Here is a 17,488-nt window from a genome sequence, read left to right as displayed (position 1 = left end):
TTCAAGACTGACAGAGTGTGTTGCCGCACGCTCCATTCGTTTGCCGCTGAAACTGCACCTTGCCTTTTGCCTGTTTATTTTATTTACATTTGATAGCCTGGTGAATGTGAGTGTGGGCTATGGACATTTGAGTTTTCCAGGTCTATGATTTATTTTACATGTTCCATTTGGGTTCATCAGGGATCTTTATTGGGTCAAAACTGTGGGAACATTATATGAGAGTTTGAGTACCGCTATCAGTGCATACTTAAAGGTCAACAGTGAACCAGTTAACTAATTTGCAAATGACTAATTCCTAACTTTGTAGTAAATAATTCTTGTTGTTTCAGCTAAATCCTGTGTTGTAATTACAAATGTGATACATTTTTGATAAACCTAAAACAGGTTAAAGTGAACTTTTATTTTAAAGATGAAGTACCTAATTGTGTGTTTGCTTCTTAAATATTATTCGAGACACCACCAAGTTGGTTTATATCATTATCACCGTTATCACAGGTATATAGCGCTTTACCCGGACAAACTCAGGCCCTGTGCTATTGTACTACAACACACCCATTATTTGTCGATCAGTATTTTTTAGCTACATGGGACTGGGGTTACATACTGTTTCAGGTTGAACCACAAGAGCCTGTCAAAGAGGTCATCACGGTCCAGGTCAGACTCAGACTCTGTATTTACTGATTCAACACACATGTGGTAGAAGTACAGTAGGCCCTGAACGTGGGGTTCAGTGATTAACTTGCTGAATTAAACACAAATATAGATGCATCAGTATTTATCACAAAAAGCAACGAGACCTTTATATTTTTTGTTGCCACACCAGTGTGTGCACCTGCATCCAGATGTGTGGTGTGAGCAGCACATTTTGAGCTGCCTGAGCTTTTCTTGTTTATCATTGTGAATGATTAAATAATGGGACTGGGCTTGTTATGTTATGGAAGCCAGAATCAGTCTCATGTTTTAGTAGCAACACCTTGTCCTCTTTCTGAGGGATGTCTGAAAAACTTCCTCATACAAAACCGTACTCTGCCTCCCGCCCGTTGACAGCTGGGATAGGCTCCAAGGACCCCCGCAACCCTAGGGAGGATAAGCAGTAGTAGAATATGAGAAGATGAGATTTACTGCTCAAAACCTACTTCTCCCTCTTGTTGTTCTTCTCTACGGTCCCTCACTCACTCTTCACCCCCCACAGTCCAGAGGAGAGAACATCTAAGCAAAAGCACTGAGCTCAACAGGAAGTTGAGCACAGAGGAAGTGGCATGGTTTAAGGGTCACAACCACAAGTTGGTGAGTCTGTATCCAGACTGAAAGAGAAAAGCCAGAAAAAAGTCTTCTCTGCATGTCTTCATGAAATTGTAGCAAAAATGCAAAAACCAGTATGATCTTAAGTAAGGTTTGTGTATCAACAGAGGCAGAGGGTTGCATAGACTGCTTCAGTGTTTTTATCTGTGTTCAATGAGCACTAATTAAAAAACATACACATCAACTACACACTTCTGTGAGACGCTAGTGGGGACCTCTGAATCTTGTCATCCCACCCACATTTCTCTTCTCGTCTTCCTTGTTGTTGATTTTGCAGGTTTCACTCTGCAGCCTGTATCTGGGATGGAGTATTTTGAACAAAGTCAAGTATGTTTTAAATTGCAAAACAATGAGAATGATGTACTGTTCACTTGTGTGTGGGATAGTATATACAGTATATGCGCAATATGAAACTCACCGGCCACTTCATTAGGCACACCTGTTCAATTATCTGTTAACACAAATGCCTAATAAGTCACATCACATGACTGCAATTCAGTGCATTTAGGCATGTAGAGGTGATCAAGACAGCTTGCTGAAGTTAAAACTGAGCATCAAAGGAGAAAATTGATTAAGTGCTTGAAGCTGGTATTGTTGTTGGTTCCGAGGATACACACCATCTCTAAGGTTTACAGAGGGGTCCAAAAGAGAAAATTGGAGAGCTGCAGTTGTTGGATGAAAACACTGTGATGTGAGAGGTCAAGGAGAAGGCCAATGTTGATGATATGCGATATGAGACAACTGACATAATAAAAAAAATATTAACAATGACAAACAAATAAATCCTGCCATAAATAATTAAATAAATACCCAAAAATATGACATAAATGATATTTAATTATTTATTTATCCATTTATTTATTGATTTATATATTTACTTCACATGCACAACAAAATGTTATTCAGATGAGGGGGCTGTCCACACTGGCTGAATACCTCCTATTGGTTGATCGATGAGTGCACGGCCTGACTGCACATGCCTTGGTCTTCAAAACCAGCCTTGTAGTCTGATTAGAAATGGCGCAGCAATGGCAGACAGAAGCCGAGGCGCTGAACTGATGTGTCAGAAAGTAACGCTGTCGGTCAGGACTATTTATCTTTTGCAGTGAGCCGTGTCTGAGCCTGTTGCATTTAGTGTCATACACCGGTTCAAACGTCGACACTCAGATATTTGGAGGAAGTGATACATCGCTTGACCGTGCCTGTCTGCCACACGGTCGGATGCTCAGTGTCTGAGGTCACCGTGTGTCGGTGTATGGCACTAAGCTCCTCAGCCTCCTGGTCTGAAGTTGTTTGCTTTGGCTCCCATAAACATAATAAAGAGTAGACACCGCATTCGTTGCTACCACCTGTAGGAACTGACAATATACACATATGTATATGTAGTGTGTCTATGGAGCTGACGAGCTGTGTGGCCGCCATCTTGGACTGGTCATCAGCTCCATTCACTCACCTGTTTGTCTTATTTATTTTATGCAATCTAATAATCTTATCTATTCCTTAGTTAAAGGGTTTGAGCCTATTGAACCATTGAAAGAGGACAGGTTTGAATAGCATATTTCTTTTACTGCCTTACACTGCCTGCAGTGTAAGAGAGTAATCTTATCTATTCCTTAGTTAAAGGGTTTGAGCCTATTGAACCATTGAAAGAGGACAGGTTTGAATAGCATATTTCTTTTACTGCCTTACACTGCCTGCAGTGTAAGAGAGGTGAGTTGGTGATGTGGTGAAGGTTTATTTTAAGGAACATGGACATAACCAATGACAACAAGTTTGAATGATGGTTATCAATGTGTTCCCTGAGCAAGAAAACATCTTCGGTGCCTCGGAGCTGAAATGCTGTCGGAGGACAGAGGACACGTCTGCTGCACATTGTCTGACTGACACCAAACAATCAGGCAGTGGAAGATGGACTGGAACTGGTGTGCAGATTGATTATTGTTCCTTTCCCTTTGTAGGGAAAACACATACGAAACATACAGCACATGAAAAATTCTGAAATATGTTTGTAGAATTCATTGTGGCAAGATGGCGCTGGGGTGCTCGGCTGGTGTGATCCGTTGGTGGAATCTTCTCCACGCTTCGATGAAATCCCAATGTTCCTTAGGTGTCTTCCCATCTATCTCGGCTAAGTTAGACTCGAAGCTCAGCTGAGGTCAGTTGATGTGTCTGATTGCTGCAATAATTGTCATTTTAGACTCTATTGCATGGATGACTTTAAAGCGGGTAAAGCCACAGACTCAGACGCACATATAGACCAGCGGAGAAAAAGTGGAAAAAGGACAATCTCCAGATTTCTAGGGATCGCCTAGGTAATTGTCTTTTCACTTACCAGCTTGCTGTTAAAGCTGTTAAAGCTGAATATTCTTCCTTGTTTGTCTCCAAAAACGCTCACAAACCTCAGGTTCTTTTTAATGTATTTGAGTCTTTAGATGCTGTCTCTGTTGAACTCTCTTCTTCTCTGTGTGAGGACTTTTTGCAGTTCTTTGTGAATAAGATTTCTGCTCTTAAGTCCCCACTCCCTCAGCCTGCCCAGAACCCCTCCATTCCAAAAGCGAGCTCAGCTCTTTTCAACCAGTTTGAGCCTGTTTCACTTTCTGCACTCAGTGAAATAGTTGAACACCTACGTCCTGCTAACTGCCCATCTGACAGCATCCCATCCTGTATGTTCAAAAAGGTTTTTTAGCTCATTTGGGTCTTTTATTTTGTGTCTTATAATTCTGTGCCTTGGCTCTGGGTGTGTCCCATCCTCCTTTAAACGTGCCACTGTGCAGCCTCTTTTAAAAAAGAAAATTCGGTCTAATTTCAGGCCAATTTACAAACTCACTTTTATTTCCAAGGTTTTAGAGAAAGTTGTTCTTAACCAAGAATCAGGATACTGTTGGTGAACTGTTTCAGTCTGGTTTTTAGCCTCTTCACAGCACTGAAACTGCTCTTTTAAAAGTTTTTAACAATCTTCTTTTAAATCTTGACTCTGGCAATTGTGCATTTTTAATTCTTTTAGACCTAACAGTAGCGTTTGACACAGTGGGTCACGCCTCAAGCACTGCGTAGGCATCAAAGGAACTGCGTTAGGTCGGTTTAAATCTTACCTCACAGACAGATCCTTCTGAGTGCATTTGGGACAGTTTTCCTCCTCTGATGCCACTCTGACCTCAGTCTACTGTTCTACCTCTACTGTTGTCACTGCATACTCTAACCCTGGGGGGAAACATGGTACTCCTTTTCATTGCTTTGCTGATGATGTGCATGTGTGCTTGCCGCTAAAGGTCCCTCCTTTGGAATCTCTTCATGTTGTGTCCAATTGTGTGAGGGACATTAAATGGTTAGGGTTAGGGTTAGGGTTAGGGTTAGGGACAGGGTTAGGGACCCAGGGAACATAGGACCTGGGGAACATAGGTACACTCCCAGTCGATCAGAGCTCAACCATCTCCAGCTTGTCCAGAACACAGCAGCTCGTCTCCTAACTGGGACAAAGAAACAAGAACATATAACACCAGTGCTTTCCTCTGTTCATTGGTTCCTAGTTAGGTACAGGATTGATTTTAAGATTCTTTTATGTGTTTTTAACTCTCTGAATGGACTGGCCCGAGAATACCTTTCTGACCTTTTGAGCGTGCATCGTCCATCCAGAGCCCTCAGGTGAGCTGATGGTCCTGTATGTTCCCTGTTCCCTCCTTAGAGGGGATCAAGCTTTTGCAGTGAATATAACAGAGAAATATTCATCTCTCATAGTGATTGGGTAGCTTCCCAAAGTGAAGAATACATATGGCCACTAGGCATAAGTGTTCACGAAGATGACCAAAACTGTACACCTCTAACTAAACTGCATTCCTGTTACAATGTGTCACACAAAAATAGGAAAAGGCAATTTTTTTTTTACATCAAACACTTGATAATGTCTCCTCTTACTTCACTCCAAGGTGCTTATGTCCAGTAAATCATCAGAAGGGTAATTACCTCAACAGAAACACTATCTTTGTGGTTCAAAATTACACAGTAAGAAGAACAAAATACAAACCATTATATGAATTAATGATCAACAAGTAACCTCACTTTCACAATGTTCAATGTTCATTGTTCAGAGTCAGGTGTTGTCACTATCAGTAATAATGGAGGTGTGGTTTGAAGGGTGAAGCCAGCCCCTTCTCATGAGAACTATTTATACCTTTAAGAGATCAAACTAAAACTCACTTGTACCTCACCATCACAACATGTATCTCCTCACTCTGGTCCTTGGGATTGTGCTTCTCCCTGAAGGTAAGTTTTGTTCTTTTGTTTGTTTGTTTGTTCTTTAACCTTTTGATGTTTAAGATTTTAGTACTGTAATTCTTCTTTAGTATTTACTACTATTCTTCTTGAATCTTAAATTCTTCTCGAAGCTTCTTTTGCACAGATGATTCAGCCTCTTTTTATTTGCATTTCTATATGAAAACGTATATATAACTCACTTTTTAAGCATTGCTTATATTTTTAAAACAGGTGTGTTCATGCTTTGAAGACGAGGGAAAGTAGATTTAACTCTTCTCTATGTCGCCATTTTTGTTTCATTAGCCAGTACTCTACAATGCCATCAATGCACATCAGGACCGAATGGAACCGAATGCAATGAAACAATAACACAATGCCCTTCAGAGAAGTATCAGTGTGCTGCAGTAAGAATCGTGTATTATAAAGGTATGGTGTTTTGTACTTCTTATTTCTTCTTGACACTGGGCCAATTTTCAGTGACTACTAACTCATTGCAGACGGTTTAGAACTTTATCATGAATTTGGAAAAGTATGTCGTTTACCTGAGGAGTGTGGTGACCACTCAGTCAACTATGGATACTACAGAGGCGTATTTATCACCAAGTGTTGCAGCACCGACCTCTGCAACAGCCAACCTGTCCCAGGTAGGAAAAAATAAACACATAAATAAATTCTACAAATTTGCTTTTGTGTGTGTGTGTGTGTTGTTGTGTGTGTGTGTGTGTGTGTGTGTGTAGTGTGTATTAATATATATATTTTATTTCACAGAGGTCACTCCACCCGTTCAAAATGGCAGGAAGTGTTTCACCTGTGACGGACAAACATGCACCAAAACTCTAAACTGCCTGGGGGAAGAGGACCGCTGTTTCTCAACAACATTAGGTACTACATACTCTACAACTTCTGCATTAAATTTCATTATCTATATGTAGACTAAGAAGTGTTTACTGATTCTAGTATTAAAACTTTGAAGCCTTTGAAGACACTTTGATACAGATACTCTGCAGAGAAATGTTTAGTGATTCATGCGATAAAATCTGACCCAGTGACACAGTTTTCTTTCTCTCAGACTCTGTGGACCGAAATGAGCCTGCGAAGGGCTGCATCTCCCAGTCAGCCTGCTCACTAACAGATAGCCCCCTATCTGACATTAACTGCTGTCAGGGCGACTACTGCAACAGTGAAACTTGTACGTGATTTTCTTTTCTTTAAACTATCGGTATCTGTTAATGTGGTGATGGAGTAGGATGTGTCTTGTTTGAGCTCAAAGTGAGCTTCTATTTATTTTAAGTTATTAAGTTAAAATGCACATTAAAACTCCAACCAATAAAGTAAAATAATTCAGCTTTTATATCTAGATTTTGACAAAGAGCCTCAACAAGAGTGTAACCATGAGATGTAGGACTTAAGATGTTATTAGTTGATTTTTTTTAATTAGCAGTGGAGATTTTTAAGAATCAAACTAAAACTCACTTGTACCTCACCATCACAACATGTATCTCCTCATTCTGGTCCTTGGGATTGTGCTTCTCCCTGAGTTTTTTTTTTTTTTTTTTTTACTTTTTGTTTAATAAAATAAGTACTGTAATTTTCCTTTAGAATCTACTGCTGTTCATTTTGAGTCTCTGCATGTTGTGCACTGATGATTCAGTCTCTTTTTATTTGCATCTATATATAAAAGTGTTTAACTCACTTTTAAATCCTTGTATTTTTTAAAACAGGTGTGTTCATTTTTTTGTTTCATCAGCCAGGACCCTGATATGTTATGAGTGTGCACCAGGACAGACTGGAACCTGCACTGAAACAACACAATGTCCTTCACAGAAGAATCAGTGTGCTGTACAAAGACTTGTGTCTTATACGGGTATGGTGTTCTGTACTTCATCTTATTTCTTCTTGACTCTGGCCTAATTTACAATGACTACTGTTTTGTTGCAGGTGGTTCAGAAGTTTTGAATGTCACAGAAAAATCATGTGCTTTGCCAGAGGAGTGTGGAGAGCACTCACTCAACTTTGGAGTCTCCAGAACCGTAATTGCCAGCAAGTGTTGCAGCACCAACCTCTGCAACACCCAACCTGCCTCAGGTAGGGAAAAAAGCTATTATATAAATATTTGCTTTTGTGTATATGTCATGCTTAGTTCAAATGATCAAATTATTATAGGAGTTTTTTTTTTTTGTTGTTGTTGTTGTTTTTAAATAATATGTATTTTATGTCACAGGGGTCACCCCAGCCGTTCCAAATGGTAGAAAGTGTTTCAGTAGTGATGGACAAACGAGCACCACAACTCTAAACTGCCTGGGGAATGAGGACCACTGCATCTCAGCAACAGGTAACATGACGACTGTATTAACTTTCATCTCCTATGTGTAGAATAAGAAGAGTTGAAACCACTTTGATGCAGATACTCTGCAGAGAAATGTTTAGTGATTCTAATGACAAAATCTGATAAAAAGCCCATTGACATGATTGTCTTTCTCTCAGTGAGTACAGGTGACCAAATGGTGACTTTGAAGGGCTGCGCCTCCAAGGTAATCTGCACAAACAAGGAATCTGCACAGATGATGGGAACCATTGGAGCAGAAATGAGCTGCTGTCAGGGCGACTACTGCAACAGTGCCAGCAGTACAAGTGCTGGCCTCATGCTGCTGGTGGCACCACTGATCTCTTTGGTTCTGAGCTGATGGAGAAAGAAGAATCACTGCCCAGATTTGCTTCACATCACTGTGTAGACTCGTAGCACTTACTGCCTCACACATGACCTTAAGTGATATGTGACCAACAGGAAAAAATAAACATATTCTCTGCTTGTGATATAGATCTGTCTGAGAAAAACATGATTTTTAGGTTGTTTGAGTCATTTGAGTATTTAATGTAATTCTGCAACTATTCGAGGCTGTAAATGAATAAATGTTTTTATTGCTGTGTTTTATGTGAAACATTTTGAATTCCCTAAGTGGGGATCAATAAAGTATATTATCTTATCTTATTGCTTCAATAAGGCCAGGCGCTCCCAGGCCAGACGAGAGCCCGGGGCCTCCTTCCAGTGGAACACCTCCAACGAAAGCCGTCCGTGAGGCATCCTCACTAGATGTCCGAACCATCTCAGCAACATGCAGGAGCATACTATGAGCTCCCCCTGTGTGACTGAGCTCCTCACCCTATCTCTAACGCTGAGCCTGGCCACCCTGTGAAGGAAACTCATTTCGGTCACTTCTATCCATGATCTTGTTCTTTCTGTCATTACCCAAAGTGCATGACCATAGGTGAAGGTTGGAACGTAGATCAACCGGTAAACTGAGAGCTTCGCCTTTTGGCTTAGCTCCCTCTTCACCACAACAAACTGGTTTATCATTGCAGACGCCACTCCGATTCCATCCGTCGATCTCCACCCTACCGTCACTTGTGAACAAGGTTCTGGGATACTTAAACTCCTCCATTTTCAGGCAAGACCTCTTCCCCGACCCGGAGTGAATACTCCACCCTTTTCTGACTGAGGACCACGGCCTCAGACTTGGAGGTGCTGATCTTCATCCCAGCTGCTTCACACTTGGCTGCGAACACCCCTAGTAAGAGCTGGAGGTCATAGTTTGATGAGGAGGACCACATCATCCGCAAAAAGCAGAGATGAGATCCTCTGATCACCGAACTCGACACCCTCCACCACCCGGCTACGCCTAGAAATTCTGTCCATAAAAGGTTAGAACGTGAACATAAACAATACAAACAAGAGGTTTAATTCATCACAGTGCCAACTATGACATTTTGAATTATTTAATAAATGAAGCAAAGGAAATTTAAATGAAGCGACGTTTGAATCAAGAAGACAATCCCATGCTCCACTCTCTCTCTATTCTTGCTCAGAACACATCAGTCAGCTGATTTTAGTTTTTCCTGATTGAAACTAAGTTTAAATGCAAACAAGCATGGGGCACATACACTAGTTTGGGTATCACTGAATATCAACTGATAAGAGACACTGGAAGCATGCGACTTTTTCCAAAATGTCTCTGGGGTGTCTTTGAAGAGTGCACACTGGTAATCCTACAATAAATGAGAAATCAAGCTATTTTTAAACATATTTCTCCAGTTGGATATTTTCTTCCTGACTGTGATATGGTAAACGTTTCTTTCAGAAAAGCACACTCTGTGTCTATTGAGTCAAAGACATGAATCATAAATCAAAATCAAAGAAACCATGACACCTGCAGGAAGAGTGGAGCAGTGTATTTCCTCCCTGTTGAGGAGAGGGAAATCCCCAAACTGACACCAGCTGATTAGGGGACTGAACACACCTGCCTGCAGTTTGTCATTAGGATCACTTTGCATTTCAGTGTGACTTCAGACAACAGAGGAGAAACAACTGTTCAGCTTGGGTCAAGTTGTGAAGAAGCTTCTGGTATGAATGAACTGAAATTGGGAAAAGATGGTGTATTCTACAAAATGTTGACAGAGAATGCACTAGCCATGGTGTTAAGGTCCTTTAATAGGGTTTGGGTCAACTTCCCTCAGTGTGGAAACAAGCAATAATAGTACCAATAGTATAGTATAGTACCAGGAAAGTACAAGGAAGTGGTAATAGCTGTCTGCTTTGATGTTGAAAAAGCATATGATGTGCTTTGGAAAGAAGGATGACTCATTAAGTCAGTAAATTTGAAAGCTCTTAAGAGACAAAAAAAAGGTTAAATCAAGTAATGCAGGAAACACACCTGAGGATACAGAGGATGAAGTCCTTTAACATCTGGGTGTCCAAGGGGTTTCTTCAGCAAGAAATGACCTCATCCTGATCCACATACACAGGGAAAACTGCTGAATGACATCACAGGAGCTCCAACAGTGGCTTCTGTCTTCATCAAGCATTTCATTAGCAAGGACCACACTTCCAACTAGAGGGACGGATTAACAATTTATTGTATATTTAACATAAAAAGTTGTGGATCATTTTATTATGTCAGGGCAAGCGTCCGTGTCAATGTGCAAGCAAAAATGATGTTAATCATGAGACATTAAAAATTGCATGGGGTCTAACCCCCAAGATAACAGGAGGGTTGAAAGTTTATAACTGCTGGTGTAGTTGTGGGTGCTAGATCCACAGGACTTGATTTTGACAGAGGGCATCCTTTTTTCATTATCACATTACTATAGGAGATTTAAAGCTTCCACATATATTCACATTTGTAAATGGATGTGCAAATTAAATTAACACATACAAATTCATTTGACTGCACCTGTGTTCGTCTGCGCAAATAGTAAGAAATGCACTGTAAGTGTGACCGTTGTGGTTCTTTCCCTGTGGATTTTTCCTCTGTGTTGTGTTGTATGGTAATGAAGGACAGAGTCACAGATCCAGTTCAATAGTTTTACTGTTGCTGCACACGCTCACACATGCACACTACTACACAGGAAAGAAGAACCCAATGGGAATTAATAAAATTCCGGTGTTTTTGTGAAATGAATAAAACATTTGGAGTCAGCTGCTTCATAAGGTAATAATGTAAGTGTTACATTTCTGCTGATGCACTGACTTGCTCATTTTCCTATTTGAATACACTGTGTTAGTGACTGAATGAGCCCCAATAGAAAATAATTGACATTTAAGTTTTCATGCTTATCTTGTTTATCATATATCTAGATATGTTTCATCAAAAGACACAAATTTCAAGGCATCTGAGAGAAATCAACAATGACATCATTACCTTAAACAGTAACAAGCTTTACAAATGCACTGAGAGACAAAGCTCCACACAGGAGGCCCATTTGAAAGCAAATTTCCAGGTATGAACATCCAAAAGCAAACATTTACTTTTAATCTTGAACTGAAATACATTGTGAACTTAACACTTTCTATTTATTTTTTTTGTTACAGTACAACAGAGGATTACCACAACAAGTGGAAAAATGAGAGGATAGATGTTCATTTCTGTCTGTTTAATTTTTATTTGCTGAAGCACATTTTCAATATAAATTTTTTCCACCTTCTCTTAATTCCAGTGTAGATAGAAACCCCAGATATCAAATGAAACTGTAATAGTAATGAAATGTTTTTAATCTTCAGAGGTGCCACAATAACACCGGGGATAACTGAAACAAAACGCACAGGAAACCACCTGCTCCTGTGCTTATCTAAATTACATGCTGTCCAACCTTACAACCCTTATTCAGTGTCTTGAGGTCAGGTTCGCTCATGCAAATTAATTAACATGTGTGCAAATTATTTTCCATATTCAAATTTGCCATGTTTTAATAATCCTTTCTGAACAGGTTTTTTAATATATGCTTTGATAGACTCCTTATTTGACTGATTCTGTTCAATATAGCGCAGTATATATAAAATATATAAATACTTGCATATACGATTTATACTATGATAATTACTAGGTAGAATACTAAAATTCAGGTAAAAACGTTTGTCAGAGTACTGCCGATTTGTACATTTGTATCCTGTGTCTGCATCTGGAAAGGAACCGGAAATGTGCACATTCACGAGTAGAAGGTTTAACTAGAAATGTTATATTTCTTCTGAAGAAGCTGATTTATTTTATTTAATTTTAAATTGTCTGTGCCAGACTTTGAGTCTGAATTACACTTAGACCTTTATGAACTTAATTGTGTATATATTTGTTCACACTGTTTATCCAGTAGTTTTCATTTACCTTTATTCCACTTGGTGACATTAAATTATATGGCAAAACATCAGAACATTTACTATTGCAAGCTTATATGTGAGACAGGACCCCCAAACAAAGAGTTGCTTTCAAAAAGGCTTTTCAGGAATTGGTTTAGTTTTTTATTTATCAGTGACACCTAACATTTCATTAATTTCCAACCATAATAGACCTTGGTTATTACTGGCAATCAGCTTAGAACCAAAGAGATCAGTGGTGCCACCAGCAGCATGAGGCCAGCACTTGTACTAGAACTTGTACTAGGAGTTGTAGTAGTAATTGGAGTACTTGCACTGCTGTCGCTGTTGCAGTAGTCTTCCTGACACCAGTAAATTTCTGCACCAAGGACTCCCATGCCCTGCAAAAATTCCTTGTTTGTGCAGAGTACCATGGAGGAGCAGCCCTTCAAAGTCACCTTCTGGTAAGCTGTACTCACTGTGAGAAAAAAATAATTATGTCATAATTATGCCTCAAAGGATGGTTTCCAGATGTCCATTAAAATCGAGAACAAAATAGTCTAGACCTGGGCGGGCGGAGGGGGCAAGGAAGGGGGGAACAAAACAAGAAAGTGCAATGGAGTCTCAAAAGTTCTAATTGGTGGACCGCTCCGGAGGGAGGCCAGGGGGCTGGGAAGATGTGGTGGGCTGCTCGGAATCGTGGGCGTGGACTGCCGGCGTGTCTACCGGCACAGTTTCGGCGACAAGAGCATGGATAGATGGCGCGCCGATCGGCTCCTGAATGGGAACATAGGCGTGGGCTGCAGGTGCAGCAACCGGCTCAGGAACGTAGCCGTGGACTGCCGGAGCAAACCGCTCCTCATGATCAGGTACTGGGTTCACTGCGGGGGTCCTCAGAATCAGGATTGCGGGTGCAGTGGGGCACTGGGGTTGTGGAGGCAGGTGCAGCAGTGGCGATCACCCTCCAAGCAGAGACAGGGGCTGAAGCGGTGTACACCCTCATGCCATGAACTGGAGCTGAGGCAGGTGCCACCATCTGGCAGGGACAGGAGCAGAGGCATCCAGGAGGTAGGCAGACAGGCCCTTCCGAAGCTGCCTTCCCGCAGGTCTGCCTCCCTGGCGGCCATGAGGGCCATGCCTTCCAGTCGGAGCCCTCCTGGCCAGGCAAGTGCCCTCAAAAAGGGACTGGTACTCAGGAGTGAGCCAGGGTTTGTACTCGAGCATAAGTTCTTAATAATAGAAAATTACTCGCCTTTTATGCTCTGCTTCATCGAAAATAAAGTCTGCTGGGTCCATGCTAGTCACGTTGTTATGTCAGGATGGAAGGAGTTGAGGACCCAGATGCAGGACTAACAATGAGGCACGAAGTTCAAACAAAATAATAATAATAGTGAACAAAAGGCGCTGCAAGCAAGGCGGGTGCAAAATACAATACTCAAAAAGAATCAAGAAACGTGGCATGGGAACATGGAACAAGGAACCACGGTGTGGAGACATTAAACAACACGACAAGGAACAAAGGGAAGGCAGGGCTATAAATACACATGAGGACTCAGGGACGAGAAGGCACAGATAAGACACAGACGGCAATCAACCAGGGGAAACCAATGAACAATCAAGGGACAAGGAGGCAGAAGACAGGAAATCCAGAAAATAGGAAACATGAACAAAACATGACATGGACAGACATGACAAAACCACAAGGAAGCACATCCATTTTCAGAACAGCGGATTTGAGTGGTTTAATCAACTCGGAGTAATTTCACCCGGAGTTAAGTGCGTGCGCCACAACTATAAAAAGCCAGCATCAGTGGAGGCCCGATTCGCCAAGTCACCATGGCAACAGGGGAAGCGGAGGGCTACGAAGTGGAAATCCTAATGCGCTGATACAACGAGTTTCAACACGTTTTTAGAAAGAAGTGCAACACCACTGTAACTGCAGAGAGGGAGACAATGTGGGAGAACATTGCAGCTCGGGTCGGTGCGTAAGTTTAAATGTAGTCCTTTGTAATCACAATAATATTACTGGGGAAATTGCTTGAATGGTAGCCTATTCATGTATTTCATTCAGGTGCAATCCCGCAGGGGAGAAGTGCAGTTGGCAGCAGCTTAAGATGAAATATAAAAACATTGCTCAAACAGGTAAGACCTCGGCATGGAGAGACCTCATTTTGATCATGTTTTACACTGTAAAGTAAATATTAAGTGACTATTTGACTGTGCAGTTGTTTTATCCACAACATAATGCTATTTTCACACACATAAATGTCTTCTCATCTATATCAGGTTCTGTTAAATAATTAAGCCTGTTTAAACTAACACAGACTTCTACTCAGCCTAAAGACAGAAGGCAGATGCCCGTAAGATGGGAGGTGTCCCAGCACTGCCACCTCTAATGGAGGCAGAGGAGCCCTAAACCAGAATATTGGAAGGCCAGTGGCTGAGGGAATCCCTGGAGGGAGCTCATCCTCTGAGTCCACCCCCCAAGACACAAGTGCCTTTATAAAATGTAATACTCCTATAGATACTTTTAAAGCCTGTTCATACAAATATTTATTTGTCTTTTACGTCTTTTTTTTCTTTTGTCCCAATAGATTCTGATTGTACCGCTCAAAAAGATAATTGTGTAGAAATGCTAAAACAGGGCATCCCTTTTTTCATTATGAAATTATAAGAGATTTTAAGCTGGAAACTTGAACAGAGCATTTTGAAAACAAAAATCAAAACTGTCACTTTTTAAACGGTAACTATCAAGAAACTTCAGGTTTAATGTTTAGTTACATTGGCTCTGGTTTTCGTTCAGTTTGCTGAAGAGTGTGAACGGTCCATCAGGCATAGTACTGACAAATAAACCTGAATCAGCCTCTGAAATACTCAAATAAAACCAGCTATATCATCTTCAAATAACAAGTCATCACAGGTCAGGTTGGCTCATGCAAATCCATCCACATATTTGTAAACTGATGTGTAAATTACTTTAACACATACAAATGTATTTGTATGTGTATGTCCGTGTTTGACCTGTGTGGGCCTTTCCCTGGTGATTTTTCCTCTGCGTGTTTGGGAATGAAGAACAGGGTCACAGATCTAAAAATTCAACAGTTTCACTGTTGCTGTACACGCACATGCATACACACTACTACGGAAGAAAGAAGAACCCAATGGAAATTAATGAAATTGGGGTGTTTTGGTGAAATTAATATAACATTTTTAGTCAACTGCTACATAAGGTAATAATGTAAGTGTTGATGCACTGACTTGCCCATTTTTCTATGTAAATACACTGTGTTAGTGACTGAATGAGCCTCAGTAGAAAATAATTGACATTTAAGTTTTCATGCTTATCTTGTTTATCATATATCTAGATATGCTTCATTAAAAGACACAAATTTCAAGGCATCTGAGAGAAAATCAACAATGACATCATTACCTTAAACAGTAACAAGCTTTACAAATGCACTGAGAGACAAAGCTACACACAGGAGGCCCATTTGAAAGCAAATTTCCAGGTATGAACATCCTAAAGCAAACTTTCACTTTTAATACTCAACTGTAATACATTGTGAACTTAACACTTTCTTTTAAGTGTCATGTTCAAATTTGCCATGGGTTTTTTAGTGTGTTGTACAATAAGAATTTGCAGTGCCCAGTCCAAGTCCTTGGAGTTTTCTTTGCCTCCTCGATATGAAAGCCTCAGCTTCTGCACTGACGTGAACTCAGTAACTGTTTCCTTTGCCCCATAGTGATCATTGTACAGTGGTGGAAAAATGTTTTCAGACACCCCATGCATCTGTGAAAAAAGTTCAAGGTTCTTTATTGTCCTTTATTTGTTACACATACAAACGCAATTTGTTTGTCAGGGCCATGGGCATAAATAAATAAAGAATAGAAAAATAGTGCAATAAAATAAAATATGCAATACAAATTCAGCAAATGCACTGCATAGAGCAGTAGATTGCAGGGGTCATGTCAGGTCTTTGGTATATTGTTTATGAGTCTCACAGCTTCTGGAAAGAAACTGCCTGATGGGAGGAGGCTGAGTAGTCTGTTTGCCAGGGTGAGTGGAGTCACCCACTCCTGCACACTGACTGGTGGATGGCATGCTGCAGCAGGGGATTTTGTGCTCTCTTGCAGGGCCAACCTGTCCACAGCTGTGCAGTTGCGCTAAGAATCACTCTTATGTGTTCATGTGCAATTGCTTTCACAGACAAAATGCTAAACGAATTGTTAAAAAAAAAACTATTAAAAACCTAAAATTGATTGGTTTGACAGTTTGAGTAGTCGTTGGTGGTGGGTCACTTTGGTACTAGTGATCCACTTATGAAGGCCGCGCTTTTCAATAAAAGACATATTTTTCTGTTGCTGTGCTTCTTGTCTATATAAAACCAGTACATTTGAAAGCTCTTCAGAGACAAAAAAAGCCTAAAACAAGGAACGTTACGCAGAAAACACACCTGAGGATACAGATTCTCAGCAAGGAAGGGTATAGCTGCCGCCAAACCAGCAGGAATTGCAGATACAGTCCTGCAGCAGTTGGATACATTGCAGAAATACAGACAAACCAACAGCTTGGAAGACAAACCAAGATCTGGGCATCCAAGGGGTTTCTTCAGCAAGAAATGACCTCATCCTGATCCACATGCACAGGGAAAATGGCTGAATGACATCACAGGAGCTCCAACAGTGGCTTCTGTCTTCATTCAAGCATTTCACTAGTAAGGACCACACTTCCAACTAGAGGGACGGATTAACAATTTATTGTATATTTAACATATAAACCTGTTGGTCATCCCTTTTGTTGAAGTTTCAGTGGTGTAGCAAAAACAGTTACACCTTTAGTGTTCCTGGTAAAAATTACCACCATAAGAAATGGATGGGTAAGACTATAATATATTCATCCATCAAATGGAAAACATCTCTATACACACACCCACACAGACTATTGATGCTGAGTTAAACTGTTCCCTGTTGTGAACTTTATTATGTCAGGGCCAGTGTCCTTGTCAGTGTCCATGTTAAAAGTCGTAAAATATGAAGCAAAAATAAATAATAATAATCACAAGACATTCAAAGTTTCAGGAGGGTTAAAAGTTTATAACTGCTAGCATAGTTGTGGACGTTAGACCCCCATGACTGGATTTTGACAGAGTGCATCCATTTTTTTCATTATGAAATTATAAGAGATTTAAAGCTGGAAACAACCAAAACCGTCACTTTTTAAATGGTAACTTTCGAGAAACTTCAGGTTTAATGTTTAGTTACATTGGCTCTGGTTTTCGTTCAGTTTGCTGAAGAGTGTGAACGGTCCATCAG

General features: G+C 40.6%; 1 protein-coding gene and 1 long non-coding RNA gene across 2 annotated transcripts; both read left to right on the top strand.

Annotated features, from left to right (window-relative positions):
- Positions 1–5,441: 5,441 nt before the first annotated feature.
- Positions 5,442–8,480, top strand: LOC125016308 (urokinase plasminogen activator surface receptor-like). The gene is made up of 5 exons (XM_047598741.1): positions 5,442–5,562; positions 7,301–7,417; positions 7,492–7,638; positions 7,775–7,885; positions 8,038–8,480. Exons 1-5 carry the CDS (start codon positions 5,517–5,519, stop codon positions 8,235–8,237), a joined length of 621 nt encoding a protein of 206 aa, XP_047454697.1. The 5' UTR covers positions 5,442–5,516; the 3' UTR covers positions 8,238–8,480.
- Positions 5,890–6,397, top strand: LOC125016314. The gene is made up of 3 exons (XR_007113674.1): positions 5,890–5,979; positions 6,139–6,197; positions 6,322–6,397. It is a non-coding gene; the product is annotated as an uncharacterized LOC125016314 (long non-coding RNA).
- Positions 8,481–17,488: the final 9,008 nt, after the last annotated feature.

The sequence above is a fragment of the Mugil cephalus genome, chromosome 11 (assembly GCF_022458985.1).
Source record: "Mugil cephalus isolate CIBA_MC_2020 chromosome 11, CIBA_Mcephalus_1.1, whole genome shotgun sequence".
In the NCBI taxonomy this organism is placed as follows: Eukaryota; Metazoa; Chordata; class Actinopteri; order Mugiliformes; family Mugilidae; genus Mugil; species Mugil cephalus.
The sequence above is the reverse complement of the archived record's forward strand: the minus strand, read 5'-3'. Positions and strand labels throughout refer to the sequence as shown.

What these genes read in the sequence shown, in the direction of transcription:
- LOC125016308 (XM_047598741.1), top strand. Translation starts at nt 5,517, where the DNA reads ATGTATCTCCTCACTCTGGTCCTTGGGATTGTGCTTCTCCCTGAAG. An exon ending in AAGACTTGTGTCTTATACGG is followed by an intron (nt 7,418 to 7,491) that starts GTATGGTGTTCT and finishes GTTTTGTTGCAG; the next exon opens with GTGGTTCAGAAGTTTTGAAT. An exon ending in CCACTGCATCTCAGCAACAG is followed by an intron (nt 7,886 to 8,037) that starts GTAACATGACGA and finishes TCTTTCTCTCAG; the next exon opens with TGAGTACAGGTGACCAAATG.